At 37.0% G+C, this 17,928-nt stretch overlaps 1 protein-coding gene across 6 annotated transcripts in view; it reads left to right on the top strand.

The window, feature by feature from the left end:
- Positions 1-2,525: 2,525 nt before the first annotated feature.
- LOC107023051 overlaps positions 2,526-17,928 on the top strand; it is a 49,164-nt gene continuing 33,761 nt past the window's right edge. For 3 of the 6 annotated variants that reach the window (XM_027917664.1, XM_027917665.1, XM_027917662.1), the window contains exons 1-9: positions 2,526-2,765; positions 3,911-4,441; positions 10,678-11,569; positions 14,215-14,320; positions 14,908-15,047; positions 15,327-15,520; positions 15,681-15,811; positions 16,421-16,681; positions 17,030-17,170. In XM_027917664.1, coding sequence (XP_027773465.1) covers positions 3,919-4,441; positions 10,678-11,569; positions 14,215-14,320; positions 14,908-15,047; positions 15,327-15,520; positions 15,681-15,811; positions 16,421-16,681; positions 17,030-17,170 — 2,388 coding nt within the window. In that variant the 5' untranslated portion in view covers positions 2,526-2,765; positions 3,911-3,918. The remainder of the gene's footprint in view (positions 2,766-3,910; positions 4,442-10,677; positions 11,570-14,214; positions 14,321-14,907; positions 15,048-15,326; positions 15,521-15,680; positions 15,812-16,420; positions 16,682-17,029; positions 17,171-17,928) is intronic. The other 3 variants (XM_027917666.1, XM_015223599.1, XM_027917663.1) reach the window with 3 other exon arrangements.

Below are 17,928 nucleotides of genomic sequence, written 5' to 3'. Positions count from 1 at the left end.
AGTCAGGGTTACGCAGCCTGTGACGGCCCGTCGTGCCTGCGACGGTCCGTCCTGCTGCTTCCGTCACAAAGTTCAGAGACTCAATTCATTAAAGAGTCTGTGACGGCCCGTCATGTCTGCGACGGTCCGTCCTGCCATTTCGTCGCGAAATTCAGAGAGTCGATCTCAGTACCCAAATTTCTAAATTCTAAGTGTTTTGGAACGAGACCCCCTCGACGGTCCGTCGTGCCCATGACGGTCCGTCGTGGGATCCGTCGACCCAGACAGTGATTTCCAGAAATTACTCTGCTGCTCCAAACGACTAAACAGGTCGTTACAATTACACTACATGAGTGGTTGGTTTTTTTACATGAATGTAAAGTAGATATTTCCTCTTTTTGATCAGATAAAATTTCATCACAAACGTCATATTTGGATGACAACAAACAAAAGAAATTTTAGGGATAGACTCTTTAAAGAAAAAGCACTCTCCATCCATATGATATTAACGACAATAAATGTAGTCTATAGAACAACAAAATTGATAACAAATGTTACAAGTAAATAAGGTCATTAGTTCTCTGTTGCCTTGTCTATCATTCACATCAAATTAGTTCGAAGAATTATTAAGGTAAAATATTAATGATAATATTAATAATTATATTACGTTATTCGTTTGTACAATCAACAAACATTTATTTCTGAACGCAAATACAACTAAAGAATCAAACTTTTCGATAAAGTGATGTATGAAAATATTATGCAAGCGCGAATTGCATATTTCAGAGAGAAACAAGAGCGATTGAAAAAGAATATAGAGAGAAGTTTCAATGGATCAATCTCACAAAGAATGATATGACATTTTTATGTATTAATTTCAAGTAATAATATTTTATTAGAGACTATTCTCTATATGATTAAGAATGATAGGACGTCGTTGATGTATTTGTTTATTATTTAATTGTTATTTTACTTTGTAAAAAATACAAACACATTCACAAAAAGTATCTCATGATAGATATTACAATTTAAAAGTTCAATCTCCTTGAGATCTCATTTTTTTTAAAAAAACAAAGAAGACCATACAAACATACTAACTATTCCACATTCAGTGTAATAAAAATGAAATAATTTTGTAATAGAGCATATATTTCGACTTATTCATAAAAAGTATGTGTCATTCATCATTTAGTAGATGCTAATTTGATAAGTTTCGCTAGGTATCATTATTCAAAGCAAATTTTATGATACAATTAAGTCAAGAAATAATAATACAAGACAATATAATGATATAATTATCCAAAAGGAAAATAATTCTAACGCATATATTTTAATCCTAGCGCGAAGTGGGACTACATTCTCTAGTTATATTTATGGGAGTATAGAAAATGTTATGGGAAAAAAGTAAAAGTTGAATAAATTATATAGAGATTTTTGTAATAATTAATTTAAGCTAAATGTAATTGTTTTTTTATAACAACTGTGAATATTATTATTGACAATTGAAATGTTTACAACTCTAAAACAAAGCACAGAAATGAACACCCTAGTATTACAACCACCTTTCCGAATAGTGTTGCAATCACCAAGGCCTCCAACAGAAAAAAAAAAAACCTACAACTAATTTAATTATTGTATTAGATATTGGCTTGTAAGACTCTCTTAGAACTACTCAACCCATCTATTCTATTCCTCATCTCTTGTTGAATCTTCCTAATAACAAAGTTGATATTTACACTTTTGTTCCTGAAAAATTTTCAGTTCCTGGCTTGTCGAGTATGATATATCATAGCCTCAAGTAGCTCCTTCTACATTTGACTCCAACACTGTCTTTTGACCCACCTTATGCTTTGTGATACCACTTGTTGTTTGTACTGAAAGCGTGTCCAATCTAATAACCCATTTCTAACCTCAGCTATCCAGGAACACTCTGCAAACAGATGAGTCGGGGTCTCTAGTTGATCTCTGAAACACATACTACATATGAGATTGTTTACTGGAATGTTTAGCCTGGTTAGTCTGTCTTTGGTGAGTAGCCTATTTTGGTTAGCCAACCAGACAATAAATCTATGTTTCGGTCGCGTTACTCTTGACCAAATGAGATTAGTTCCTGCCAGTCTTCTCTGTGGTCCAATCAAATCATTATAACTTTGTGTAACACAATACATACCAGATTATGTGAGCATGTACCTACCGTTTTGATTGTTATTATTACTATTATTATTATTAGATATAAATATAGATTATAAAATGATAAATACTATTAAATTAGTTACTTAATCAATAATTAATTCAAGAAGTCCAATAGTCATTAATATTTGTATCATGTAGTTAATAAAATGATACAATTTAATATTTAAATTAAATATTTTATGGCATTTCAATTTATTGCATAAATAAAATGGTAATTTTATTTTTAACTTTGAGATTTTTTACTTTTAATAGTACGGAAAATACATTAATGCCCTTGGCTAAAAGCACACATTTCAATAAGGGTCCCACTTCCACGTTTTTAATGGGGTCAAAATTGGAATTAGCAACACAAGCCCAAAGTTCTTTTTACTCTTTGCTATTTTCGGTTTCTGTTGTGTACTATTTTCTTCTCTTTATGCCTGCAACTCAAGGGACTCGTTGATTTCGAGGAGAAATCAATTCCTTCTATACTGTCGAATTGTTGATTCGGACGACAAATTTCAGTTTACAGGTTGAAATTAGGTGTTTTGTTTAGAGCAATTTGACTGAAACTCTTCTTGTTTCAGGCTGTTAAGGATTTAGGGTTTTTTGAGGCAAGTTTTTTTTTCATCAGTCAATTGTTAGTGGTCCAACATGGAAAAAAATATGCATTGTTCTTCAAGTGACTTTTCAGTTGTGATGTTTCTGTTTCTTCTAATCTGATTTTAATGCGAATACTGGGTGTTAATATGATATGTCTTGTGACAAGTTAGAATTTTGCTTGAAGATGTAATTCTTACATTGTCTCTGTCTGAGTGGAATCGGGTTCTTGAAATTGAGCTAATCTTAGACCCCTGATATTTGATTTTGTTCCAATCATATTATTATAATATATGATACATTTTGCACAAATTGGAATTTGTGTTAAAGGTGTAATTTTTTTTTTTGGGTTTTATTTCAATCCTCAGAAGTTGGCGTTGAAGAAAATATGTGAATTAGATAAAATATTGAGAATTATTTCTATATTTTCACCTGAGACCAAGTTTTAAATCCTGATATGGGGTTTAAGCATACTACGGTTTACTGTTGTTATTTTTGTTAAATTCTTTCAGAATTTACATGCAAATGCTATTGTAGCACTGTTCTTTTCTAATATTAGGAAGAAGAAAAGAAATCCATGTGTTTTGATTGATTACTGTTGTTGCTGTCAAACCTTGTCTTGTAGGTCAGACTGTATTGAGTTAGAACAATGAATTCAGGCATTCGTGTTTAAAGCTAATTTTTACTGATGAAAGTATTTGGATGTAGGAAGTGAGTAATTTGTCCTTGTTTTGAAGAATACGGTATGTAGGCATGGGCAGAGATTTGGGGGTTTGGGGGTGGGTGGGTGAAGGTCGCAAGGGTGGTTTATCCAAACCCCTTCACCGGAAAATTACACGGTATATACTAGGTCAGAATTGTTTTGAGTGTATATAGTAGATGCCTAACTGGTGTGGTTGGGGAAAGCTGTTTAAATGGTCCAACTGAATGAAATGCTTCATAGGATAACTATTTTTTTTTAGACCGTTACATATGGCATATATCTGCAGACTTCAGTAATTTGTATATATCTGATTAAGGAATGGTGATAGCTATCATGCTGTTCATATGTTATCTTTTTTAATCGTCATCAGGGGATCACGAGTTTCCTGTTGTTTATTCTGTGGATAATGGGTACTACAAGAATAATCTGACTTAATTTATGGCTTGTTGTTCACAGCTGAACGGATGGCTAGTGAAACTCGGTCTGGGAGGAAAAATAAGGATACTAAGAGCAATAAATCAAAAAATAAACAGTCTGATAAAGGTTCATTAAGTTCTGGCTCTGGGAAGACAGATGGGTCCAATGTAAGAAGGTCAAGTCGAGAAACAAAGCAAGCTGCTTCAAGCCCATCAAGTATAAGGAAGTCGAAGCGTCTTGAGAAGCAGTCACCAACTCCGCCTACTGTTAAGAGGAGAGCTGCATTAATTAAGAAACCAAATTCTCCAAGCCCTTTAAGAAGGTCTGACAGGGGTAAGAAACATACCTTATCTAGCTCGTCAAGATCAAGTTACGTTGGAATAGGATTCGATTCATCCAGTGTCAAGAAGGAAAAAAAAGAGAAAAGTGTGAAGGAGCTGATAATGGAATCTGAAAGATATAACACTAGCAGGGAGAACGGTGAATCTTCGGTTGGCTTGAAAAGGAAGAGAATGGATGCACGTAGTTACAAGGCACTGTTCAAAATGCAAAGAAAGAGATATACTACAGGTTGACTAATCTTTCTCTCGTCGCTCTCATCCTCCTATAACAAGTGGTACTCTTTCTTGTTAATGTATTCCTTGTTTTTCCTTCTTGTAATAACAAATTAATGCAGCATGAAGTGCACTCTCTCCTGGAATGGTGGGAAGAGTAGAAAGACTTACTGAATTGCCTATAGTTTTATCATGGCAAAGACACCTTAACTGAAGTCATGACGTATTGACCACCAGATGGCTGTGCAAAATGTGCGTATTAGATAGGAGACACTGTGAAAGTAAAAAAAATAAAACGCCTTTAGTTCAGACGCTGTTACATGAAAAAGAAGCCACTGGAACATGTGGCATTACAAATTATTTTAAAGATGTTTTTGAGCCAAAAAGATTAAAAATCTCCTTTTACAACCCCCCATCTCCCCCCCTTTTTTTTTGAGTAAGTAAGTTGTATTAAGGATATGCTGACCAAAAAGTTAAACTACAGTCTCCCTATTAGATCTATAATCTGATCAGTATCTTCTATACATAATTGTTTACACCAAAAGAGTAAAGATACAATACAATTCCATTTGACTTTATGAATGGGATTGGACCTATCTTCGAAACATCTGGCATTTCTCTCCCTCCATACTGACCACCATATACATGAGGGAATCAATCTCCACCATCTCTTTTGGCTCTTACTTCCCCCTCTTCTGATCTAGCAGCTAAGAAGGTCTGATGTATGCTCAGGCATGGCCCAGCTACAACCAGTAATGCTGAGAAACAAATTCCACAACTGAGCAGTGTACTTGCAGTGCAAAAAAAAGGTGCTTGTTTGTCTCCTCAGTCACCATATACAGAAAACACCTAGAAACCAATTGTCTCTTCTTCTTCTGTAGCACTTCTTGGGTAAGGCAGGCCCTTTTGATAACCAACCGAGTGAAACACTTAACTTTGGTAGGAATGCTGCTTTTCCAGAAATATTCCACTTGCATTGAGAATTTGTATTAGTTACCTGGAGACCTCTTGTGTAGGCACTCTTTACAGAAAATATCCCGTTACCATTGTGTTTCCAAAGAGGTATATCAACCTCTGTACTGCTAATAGAAGCTTGTCCGATTTTTCCCAGTAACATGGCTACCCTCTCTATCTCCCAATCATTTAAACGCCACGTAAAAGATATATCCCACCCCTGTGTGGACCAACACTCTTGGATTGTCACCTCTGGGTTTACACGAATAAGAAGTAGGTTAGGGAAAACTTCCTTTAAAGGAGTTTGATCCAACCACCTATCTCTCCAAAATTTTGTCTTTGCTCCATTGCCAACCTTGAGGCAAATATTGTCTTACATTAATTGCCATAAATTCCTAATTGTTCTCCATATTCCCACTCCATAGGTATCAGATACCATTTTCGTGCACCATGGGCTAGCTTCACCATACTTAGACACAATGACTTCCTTCCACAAAGCCTTATCCTCGTTGATGTATCTCCATAACCATTTCATTTGAAGACTCTCATTTTGCAGCCTAAGATTTCTGATTCCCAGACCCCCATCTTTTTTACTAAGCAACAGTCTTTCCCATTTCACCAAACAGTAACCTTTCCCCTCTTCATTACCTTGCCACAGAAACTTCCTCCTCATCTTATTCAGTTTTTTCACCACTTTTGTTGGGATTGGAAAAAGTGACATCACATAAGTAGGTAGTGAATCAAGTACAGAGTTTATCAAGATTAATGTACCCCCCATTGATAGGTACTGGGCCTTTCACTTAGCTAACTTCCTCTCAGTTTTCTCTAGAATCCCATCCCATATCTCTAGTGCTTTGTGTTTATAGCCTAGGGGCATACCAAGATAAGTGGTTGGTAGCTTTTATATTCTGCATCCTTTGTTGGCCAAGCTCTGAAACTGAGGAACCTCCAAAACTTGAAAAAGGCTGCTCTTTCCCCAATTGACTCTCAACCCTGAAGCACTCTCAAAGAGTATCAAAATTAGTCTGATAAACCTAATTTGATCCACTGTTGGCTCACAAAATATGATGGTGTCATCTGCATACAATAGATGGCATATCTCCTTACCCTCTCCCATTCTGTTGTTCATCCGGAAACCTGTGATCCATCTCTTTTGGATTGCAATCCTCATCATACTGACAAACCCCTCCATAGCTAAAATAAATAGGAAATGAGAGTGTGGATATCCTTGTCTCAAACCCCTCTCAGAGGCAAAAAAAACCCAATAGGCTCACCATTCACAAGAATAGAGAATCTAACTGTTTTGATACAAACTTCCATCCATTTCACCCATTTATCTCCAAATCCCATTTGCCTTAGGATATTGAGGAGGTAGTCCCAGTTCACATGATCATAAGCTTTTTGAATGTCAAGCTTACACATTATTCCAGGAATACCATTCTTCCTTCTTGCATCTATGCACTCACTGTCTAATAATGCAGCATCCATGATTGTTACAACCCCTTCCCCTCGGGGCAGATCCAAGATTCCGAGAAGGTGGGTGCACTATTACGAAGAGGTGAATTCAGGGTATAAATCTGATGGGTACCTTTAGGTTGTTACTATTGAACTCATTACACATTTGAATGTAGGTTTATAATTTTCTTTCATATGTATCTAAACTCCATGTCAGAACTGCTGGGATCTGTCAAGCCGGTTGACTCTTTTTACATCCTCAATTGATACTGGTTTTGATATTCACATTTGGCATAATTGTAAACTCTTGCAGTGAAAAAAGGAGAGTAGGGTTTTTAATGTGTTAGACTTGGATTTTCTTTGGAAGAACCAAACAAAGGAAGAAAAAAAGAAGAAAAAAGTAGTAAATCAGTGGGCGTTTGGATTGGCTTATTTTAAATGGCTTTTGGCTCTTAACCTCTTTTTTAATTTTTGAAGTGTTTGGGGAGAGGTGATTAGACAGGAAATGGCGCAACTCCGGATTATCAAGGACATGAAATTAGGTAGGGGGGTTTGGAGGTCGCGCATTAGGGTAGAAGGTTGGTAGGGTTGAAGTTGTTGTGTTGGTCTTCGAGGGTTTAGGCTTGTTGGGGACTGTCGTTGTATAGCCGTATTATTGTGGTTCTTGCTTTTGATATCTATCACCGTTTGTTGTTTATAATGTTTCACTTATCGCACTTTTTTGTTGCTCTTGTTCCATTCTTGTAGGTTTTGCACTGTTTAGATGCTATGTATCTGCATTGTGTTTTTCTTTTTTGTATTGGATTTGTTGCATTTGAGTCAAGAATCTTTCAGAAATAGCCTCTCTACCTCCACGAGATAGTGGTAAGGTTTGTGTACACTCTATCCTCCCCATACCTTACTTGTGGACCTCATTGGGTATGATGTTGTTGGGAAACACAAAAAGTGCTTGAAAGCACTTTTTTTAGGCCAAAAAAGTACTTCAAAATAGAGCCAAAAGTCAAAAGTTGGGTGTTCCCAATATATGACTTTTAGTTTTGCTTATAAGTCACTTAGAAACCGAATACCCCCTTAGAATGCAAGGCAGTTTTGTAAAAAGCGCGCTTCGAGGCAAGGCGATGCTCCTGCGCTTCTAGCTCCTGAGGCGAGGCGATTCGAAAAATGCACTCGCTTCTACTATAGAAGCGAGAAGCGCCAGAAAGGCAAAAACGCGCTTTTATAAAAAAGCGACAATTAGAAGTTGAAAGAACATCTTGATGCGGTTGCTTGTGCCAGGTCCATTCTAGCTTAGAAGTTCTGCTGCAGATGCTTCGGTAAATGTAGGGGAATTGCCATACTTTAAGTTGAACGAACATTCTGATGAGGTTGCTTCTACGAGGTCCATTTCTAGCTTAGAAGCTTCTGCTGCAGATGCTTCGGTAAATGATGTAGGTGAATTGCCATACTCAGAGTTGAAAGAACATCTTGATGGGGTTGCTTCTGCCAGGTCCATTTCTAGCTTAGAAGCTTATGCTATAGATGCTTCGGTAAATGATGTAGGGGAATTGCCACATTCAAATCGCAGATGCTGTTCTACAGAAAAATCTGTTGCTCTTCCTGCTGAAAATGGTTCGGGATATCTAAAAATGGCTGCACAGTGGGAGAACTTCTGGAGATTCTGAAAGGTTACCAGAGAGCTGCTTTGTCCCTGAGAATAATTTGCATATTGCTGGGTTGACGTGTTCTACTTCTACAGATGGTGATATTATCTTGAAAAGTGGTGAACTAGGCACTGGTAATTGTCCTGAGACGCATAATAATACATGTGACTTGGCTGAAGTGTTTCCTCCACCACTAGGAGATCTTGAAAAGCTTGGTTACAGTGGGGCTTGGCTTCATGCTCTAGACAGATAAGATGACTTTTCTTTCGCAACTGCGCCTCTTCTTCACGACCAAGAAGTGTGACTGCGTCTTTTCTTCACGACTAAGAGCTACGTCTGCTTCTCTTCTTTAGACTCTTCCTTATGTAGGTTCTCTTCTCCTTCTCTTCTTCCCTTCTTCAGACTCTTCGCTTCTTCAATCTCTCCTGAGATTTTTTTTTCCTTTTTTGGTTGGTTGCTGCCAAGCTGATGTAAGTTTTTTCTTCTTCTTCTCTTCTTCTGCTTCTTCTCTTCTTCTCTATGAAGCTGCTGCGATCTGCTACTGTTTTTTTCTTACTGCTCTTTTTTGTTTTTATTTCTGTACACTCACTGTGATCAGTGTGTATGCTTGTTGCTCTGTTTTTTATTTTTTGACACTTCTTTTTTGCTTGTAGTATTTAATTATGTTTTTGATTTTTTGCTTTATATGTTATGACTTGTGAGTATTATTGACTATCTATTTTCTTTTAATCTAAGAATACATTACCTCTATTCAGTTATTTAACATTTTTTTATTTTTATACTAAATGTCGCTTTTTTAAAAAAAGCGCGCGCTTCGCTTCTCGCTTCTTGAAGCGAGCCATCGTCGCTTTTTTTCGCTTTTCGCTTCCCAAAACACTGATGCAAGGACATGTCCATTCCCATGGGTAGGCCCAATTTTGTAAAGAGAGAGGAAAATGCAACAAGATATAGGATTTGAACCCCCTACCTCCCTTAGAGAGGTGTACCCTACTCTATAACCATGACTCTTTGAGCTTGGGTACACACATAAATATTTAAGTATTTTTGATTATTATACATGAGCTAGGGAGAGGAGCATGGGTGCACGTGAACACTAGCCCAGCCTAGATACGCCACTGCCTTCCCTCATCCTTTTTTCCTTTCTCATCTCAGTTTTACATTTTTTGGGAGTGAAGTCTCGTGATAAGTTCTTGTCCTTCAGATATGAGTCCGAAAAAGCTTTCCCTTCTCTGTTTCTGTTGTGTAGTAGTGCAGTGCATAATTATATTGGTTATGGGGTCTGCGAGTGACATTTAGTGGTGAAGTAGGAGGGTTTTATCAAGAAATATGGAGCAGTCATGTTCTTTTAGCTGAATGGGGGTGTGCATGTGTTTTATGTACTATATGGTCTGTCGCAGGATGGTGTTTTGGATTTTTATGCTCAGAGTTTCTATGGGTGAAGGAGGGTAAGAGAATCTCAGGTGGTATTGGTTTCCAAGAAGGTGCAGTGGAGGCGAGTCTATATTGTCCCCTTTCAGCATAGTGAAGAAGTTATAAAGATGAGTCTTTGGTTTATGTGGGTGTTACTTTAAGAGAAGGGTGAGTATTTTGGTTGAGGGTTTGGAATATGGACAGTGAAAACAGTGAGGAATTTTCTGGTGGTGGAAAGAAAGTGTTTAGTGATGCTGTGTGCTTTGGGTGGTTGAGTGAGGAGGACTTCTCGTCTCTGATAAAAAATGATGATGAGTGAAGAAGCTGGAAAAGCCTCAAGTTGGCTTCTTATGGCAGTGAAAAAACGGTGAATATTTTAGTTTTCATTTTCACTAGGTTCTTTTAGGTGTTTTTGGGAGATGAAAGTCAAATGATGAGAGAGAAGAAGCATAAGAAAAAACCACAAAAAAAATGAAATAGTTGTGTATTTTTCTTATATTGACCTGTGTCTAGGACATGTATCTGCATAATTTAAAGTACGTTATTGTACCATGTCATTACTGTGTGGTTAATAGGACACATTTTTGACTTAACATTAGGTTTTTCATAGGTCATACCCTCAGATAAGGTGTCTAAATGAGAAATTCGGACAACTTTGTGGGGCTATCTATGTATTCTTAATAATTTCAATGCTTGGAATGAGTTTTTTAAGTTAACTGAGTTGCATTGTCTTATTTGGTGTTTTGGAATTGCTGAAATTTCTATACTAATGTAGATGTTTTCTCCTGAACAGAAAATAATGACAAGTTGGAAAGCCCAAAGAAGCCATCAAGAGTTGATAGCATTGCCTGTGATGAGACAGACTGCAAGCTAATCAATGGGGGTAATGAATCTCATCAAGGAGTTGTAAATGAGTTGAAGGAACATCCTGATGAGGTTGCTTCTGCGAGGTCCATTTCTAGCTTAGAAGCTTCTGCTGCAGATGCTTCGGTAAATGATGTAGTGGAATTGCCATATTTGAAGTTGAAAGAACATCCTGATGCGGTTGCTTCTGCCAGGTCCATTTCTAGCTTAGAAGCTTCTGCTGCAGATGCTTCGGTAAATGATGTAGGGGAATTGCCATACTCTAAGTTGAAAGAACATTCTGATGAGGTTGCTTCTGCGAGTTCCAGTTCTAGCTTAGAAGCTTCTGCTGCAGATGCTTCGGTAAATGATGTAGGTGAATTGCCATACTCAAAGTTGAAAGAACATCCTGATGGGGTTGCTTCTGCCAGGTCCATTTCTAGCTTAGAAGCTTCTGCTGCAGATGCTTCGGTAAATGATGTAGGGGAAATGCCACATTCAAATCGCAGATGCTGTTCTACAGAAAAATCTGTTGCTCTTCCTGCTGAAAATGGTTCGGGAGTATCTAAAAATGGCTGCACAGTGGGAGAAATTTCTGGAGATTCCGGAAGGTTACCAGAGAGCTGCTCTGTGCCTGGGAATAATTTGCATATTGCTGGGTTGACGTGTTCTACTTCTACAGATGGTGATATTATCTTGAAAAGTGGTGAACTAGGCACTGGTAATTGTCCTGAGACGCATAATAATACATGTGACTTGGCTGAAGTGTTTCCTCCACCACTAGGAGATCTTGAAAAGCTTGGTTACAGTGGGGCTTGTGCTTCATGCTCTAGACGGATAAGGTGGCTTTTCTTCTTTTTCTGTTTACATTTTGTTTCTACCAATACTGCGTAGCCATAATAACTTGACGTTGGCATAGTGAATCATCACACAAAAATTTAATAGCACAATGTCCTTGAGATAATTTAGGGGTCACTTATGCTAAGACTCAAACGTATTACATGCACTTGACTTATATAGTACTCTTGGGATACCCGAAATTTCTATCTTCATAGTGCTTTATTTTTATAGGTCATGTTATGTGAGAATATTATTGTGTAAACCAGCATTAAGAGAAAGCAAGGGGCTTGGGACTTCCATGTTCGAGGTCTCAAGCTCGAAATCCCTTGCCAGCAAAAGCAAGGGGTTTGCCTTCTGGTTGAGCTCGTCACACCGGGGTTGCCTAGTGCATGTTACCTCTCCTATGTGGTTTGCGAGCTATTGCATAGGAGCGAGGGTTTTAACTTGTGGGCACACAAAGGGGTGTGGGCACACAAAGGGGGGTAGTGGCTGCAGGTTTCCCTTGTCATAAGAAAAAAAGGGAATAGTACATCCAAAAAATAATGTTACTATGTGTGTAAAGAACTGAGGAAGTCAACCAAGGCTTCCTGATCTTAACACATTTGCCGTGACCACTTCAAAAGTATACACTTGTGTTTAAGATTAACTACTTTGTCCTTCTGTTTCAAAAACTCGAGCATTTCTTTCTCTTCATGTGACCCACCTATTCATCGAGTTCGTGATGCCCTTAGAGGATTTAATCTTATCCATTTCATGTGGTCAAATGTTTTAATGTGTACCTTAGTTGTGTTGAGATGTTTCTTTCCAACTATTTTGTCTATATTGTGTTGAAATGTGGATTAGTTTCTCTTTGTGCGTCTTTTGGGGGTTGTTTTTTTTCCTGAGAATTAAACAAATGGCAGTAAGCGGGATTTGATCCTTTTGGGGATTTTATTTTGTTCATCAAGACTGCTATTTCTTTTCCAAAGCATCAGTTCAGCAATTATATAAAACAGTATGTTCCCCAAAACCAATAGGAAGACTCCCAATTGACCCTTTTTACTTTTTTGGTATAAAACAAGAAGTTATTAAGTTCGAACTTAGGTAAAACTGTATCCTATACAACAAGTACAGCAACGATAATGGTTCATTGCCACACTATTTGAGGTTGGCTATGTGAATCCTCTAATTCTAGTACACTCCAATTGGGACTACTTTTATTCCAATATGCAATAATTCGTCCTTGATCACAAATACGGGTTCTTAAACCAAATATTTTCTAAATCTCACACTTATCCCTACTTATTAGAAAGAAATTCACTTATCCCTATACAGAAATACAAATCTCTTAATCAAATGAACAAACAAAAAGGATACATGGCAAACATCAAACCTAATGCAACAGTGTACCCAAATCGATTAAACCTCAATTCTAAGTATAACCTATTTTTCACCAAGTCCTTACGAATCCCAAGAGCTTGTAGGTCTTTTGAGACAATCTCTCAATATGATTTAGGTTTCAAAGCCTTTAAATTACAGTCCACACCTTTGGACCAGCACAATAAGCTAGAGGTCTACGTAGGATATGAAAAAATCATTCAGGCGACATTATCTTATTTTGTCCTTTGTGTACCCGGTTGAACCTAATGTCAGTTGTTATAAATTCTGCTAATGACTTTTTTTTTTTTTGCATCTTCTCAATTTTCTTTTTTGACAAAGGTAACAAGTTTGTACATAAATCTTCAGCACTAAGGCTGGGATGCAAGAATTTCTGCTACAGACTTAATTAAGTAAATAAAATAGTGTTTCTCCCTAACAACTTGAGCTTTGATTGTCATGCACTTCATCATTGTATTAGTTAGAGAAGACAGAGATCCTGAGCTTGAGCTCGAGTCTTTCCGCCACCCGTTGCAAAAAAAGAATTTCCATATGCTCGGCCATCAAAAAGAATCAGTCCGCATGCGAGGGTGTGTTAAAAGACATAATTAAGTAAATAAAAGTGAGCTCTCTAGCTTCACACACCTCAACATCTCTAATAATGGTTAATTTTGTATAACACATCCATCTTAACATTGTCATTGACTCATTTCTGCGATACACTTGTGGATTTATTGGTTTGTGGAGGTCCTATATCCACGTGCTTGATGCTTTGCACACTTACGTTTCAGTCGTCCAATATGGTCTCTGTGTTGTGTTACATCTTCACGTATCATGCATCTTAACTTAGATATTTGTATTGCATGCATTGAGAAACTATAATCCATTTAATATGTGCCTCAACTTCAAGTTGATGATGTGTGTAAACCTTCTTTAGTCTCATATGTCTGTATACATCCTTGCAAGGAAAATTGCACCTAGTTTTTTTGCTCATTGTTGCTAAATCGTCCCATGGCTTTTTATTTATCATATTTTTGATGTATTATTACTTTTGGTTCTCTCCACTTTGCTCCATTGTTGACTCAAACCCACAAACTTAGGGTTGGAGGTGGAGGGTGCTTGCCACTAGATCAACCCTCTCTTGTCTTATTGATGTATTGTTACTTTTGGGCCTTGGATAGATTTATTAGATTAACAGTCTGTACTTCCATATGTCAGAGACAGAATTATGCTTTAAAGTTTTTATCTTTTACTTTTGCAGTTGTTTACTATTTTCCATTCACAACTGCAGGTTAAATCATGATTCAGCAGAGGAGGAGCTGTGCTCATGTGCTGGAACAGGCAGGGTTAGTAGTAACCTTTCTAGTCTCGAGGTTCGTGCCTTTAGATGTGGAGAGGTAGAAGCAGCTTGTATTCATGTAGAGGCGGCTGTCGTAAAGACCCAATAAACTATCTAAATTACTCAAGTATCAATAAGCAATGTATGCAACAAGTTTTCCGGTGACTTCAAAAGAAAGCAGTTGATGTTAATTGGTTATTAGATTTGGAGAAAGATTATAAGACCAACTATACATGTACACTAGATAATAGAACATGTGACAAAAATATAGAAGCGGCTGAATCCAACACATTGTATGGTAGTCAGTGTGAGAAACTTTTCAGTTTTCAAAAAACTGAGAAGTCCTAAATCGCCAACTAGCTGTCAGTTTGTTCCTATTATACTTTTCTTCTTTGTAGTATGAGTATCATCATGTCCTTGCCACTTTGTCTTAACATGTAATGGGTCATGTTAGTTCCATTACAAGTTATTCTCACTGTTTATGGTCCATTTCATTTAACAAAGGGGATACATGCCAGAATAAGAATTTCTGTTTTGTGGCCAGCAGTTGTGCATACACCAGTGTTCAGAGTACTATTTTATTGTTATGCAATTGCTTTCTCAATATTTAATAATTTTCTTATGCTCAAATGCATTCCATTTTAGGATGGAGTTTGTTCTGAAGCTGCAATTCTTTTGGATTCTGGAGAAAGATGCAATAATCAATTGAATGAGGCCCTTTCAGTTTCTCAAAGGGGCAGTGATGAAAGAATGTGCGCCATATGCAAACAAGCTGGAAAGATACTGTGGGTACCATTTGCAATTATGCACAATTATTTGATGATCAATAAGGATCTTTCATGTCATACTGAGAAAAAAGTCAGCTCTACCTAATATCATTTGCTTTTTCTGTTTTTATTATTTTGTTCCCAAGACATTGTCTGGTTACTGGATTGTGGATACACCCAGTAATGATTTTTCCATTTGGGTTATGCATTAATAGTTGTAAGTAGTGGTTTAGCCTGGATTAGAATGTCCATGTCAATGCCTTGATTTTTATCATTTGCTCTCAACATACTTTTCAGGATCTGCGATGGAAGAGGTTGCAAGAGATGCTATCATCTCTCTTGCTTAGATCCTCCACTAGATGATTTTCCACCAGGAGCTTGGCATTGTACTTTGTGTGTCAAGAAAAAGATTGAATCTGGTGTACATTCAGTGACGGAAGGAGTAGAATCAATTTTGGATGTTAGAGAAGTGGAAGTAGCAGATGCCAAAGGTTTGATGTAAAAGTATATTACATGCATAAGACATTTGTACTGGAGCTGTGAATATGTGATATAACTAGTTATTGACCTGTGTCATATCTCTTAATGTTGCTTGACTTCTGTTGATTCTTTCTCTTTACTGTTCTGTTTTCTTCTTTGCTTTTATGTTAGGAACGCATAGGCAGAAGCAGTATCTTGTTAAATACCATGGTCTTGCTCATGCACACAATCATTGGGTTGCAGAGGCACAATTGCTTATTGATGCACCATTGCTCATTGCGAACTATAATCATAAGAATCAGGTGAGAATTATTTCTCTGAAGACTTTTAGGGGTCATTTGGTGGAGTGTAAGCAAAATTAATGCATGCATTAGCTTTGTGTATTAGTAGTACCTTGTTTAGTACACTTATTCATGCTATGCATAATTAATGCCTGCATTAATTATACAATCTATTGTGTATTAAGGTGTGTATTACTAATACCATGGATTTCTAGTATTAGTAATGCAAGGGTTTTAATACATGCATTCACATGGTTAAAGACCTCATTGCCCCTCAAATCTTTTTTTACATCTTTTCCACCACGAAGGATATCTTTGTAATAAATATTTTTATACCATGCATGCTATTTTTAATTCACCAAACCAAACAATGCATAAGAAATCATCTATGTATAATCAACGCAAGCATAACTAATACAAGCATTACTAATACGCTTGGTTTAGCATGATTTTTATACACTCTACCAAATGACTCCTTATATGTTTTCTTTTTTCTTCTCGCACATTTTCTGCCAAGTTGATTAAGTGGATCATTATATGCTCAAACACATGCAAAGAATCATATGCATTTATCATAACAAATACTTTTTTTTGGAGTTTTCACAAGTAGCAACTTTTCCATCATTTTAGGATGTAAGGTGGATCTCAGAGTGGACAGTGCCACATCGTCTCTTGAAGAAAAGATCACTGATGTTATCCAAGCTGCATGGTCCAGAGGCAGGTGAAAATAACAAATGCCTGTTTGAATGGCTTGTGAAATGGAAGGGCCTTGGCTATGAGTATGCTACATGGGAATTGGGGAATTCTAATCTTCTGAATTCACAGCATGGCGAAAGCCTCATCGAGGATTTCAATATTCGTCGCGAAAAGGCAAAAAGGAGAATTGGCAAGGTGCTTATTATCATGATATTGCAAGACTTTCTGTCAACAATTTCACTTTAATCTGATAAGTGATAAGTATCTTGCTGTTGCTAAAGTACTTTAAAGTGTCTTGTACTAGTTGGTTTTGTAACTCATATATTGAAAATTTTGCTCTGATTTTTATGCAACCTCAGTTTCTTGCTGTGTATTGACATAAACGGTAAGACATTCCCTGCACTAAACATAAAATTTTGGCTGTTGTTTGAGGATATTTTGAATGATTAGTCAAGAAGATATTTGTTAAGTTTCGTGTGCTTCAAGTTATATATTGAAGTCGTCAACTTAGTAATATTATTTGTATGTCTTCTTCTTCTGCAGAATCAGAAGGGGCAACTTGTCAAACTATCGGCACTTCCTGCTGGAGGTTCACTTATAACAGATTCTAATCTGCTGAACAATGTGAACAAGCTACGCGAATGTTGGTTTAAGTGCCAAAACACCACTGTCGTTGATGACAAGGTGAGTTCATTTACATGGAATGCTTTTCTAGGTGGGAAAAGAGATAGTGCTGAGCTTTCTATATAATGCGGAATAAATAATGGATGGCTATATAATTATAATATATAAACGTCAAAGCAGTTGAAAAGGATTTGAATGTCGAGTTTGATTGATAGTTCTGAAGTTCTCATTTAATGCTGGGTCAATGGTATTGTTCTTCATATGCGCATTGACTCATCTTTGGAAATAGTGCTCAACATTCTATATAATGCGGAATAAAAATTGGATGGCTATATAATTATAATATATACACGTCAAAGCAGTTGAAAAGGATTTAAATGTCGAGTTTGATTGATAGTTTTGAAGTTCTCATTTAATGCTGGGTCAATGTTATTGTTCTTCATATGCACATTGACTCATCTTTGGAAAAACTTTGTATTCCCCTCTCATATCCAATGCGTCCTTTTCATATCCATGAAGATCGACCCCGATTTGCCTTTTCAATTCTATAACATTCAGATGAATCTTTAAAGATGCATCCATTTCTCCCTCTATCTTCTCCTCCTGCAACTATATCTTAAATGGTTTTGCTTCACCAATTTCCTCCTGCAACTATATCTTAAATGGTTTTGCTTCCTCAATTTACTATAGGCAGACTTGCATATGCATGTCCTTTTTGCCCCCTAATAATGTCAATTTTGGTTGCGTCTCTTTTGATGTAGTCATGGCATCTTAATAATCATCAACTTCTTAAATGACCAGAGGCCTAGCGGTCAATG

This window comes from Solanum pennellii, chromosome 6 (genome assembly GCF_001406875.1).
Source record: "Solanum pennellii chromosome 6, SPENNV200".
Lineage (NCBI taxonomy): Eukaryota > Viridiplantae > Streptophyta > Magnoliopsida > Solanales > Solanaceae > Solanum > Solanum pennellii.
The sequence above is the reverse complement of the archived record's forward strand: the minus strand, read 5'-3'. Positions and strand labels throughout refer to the sequence as shown.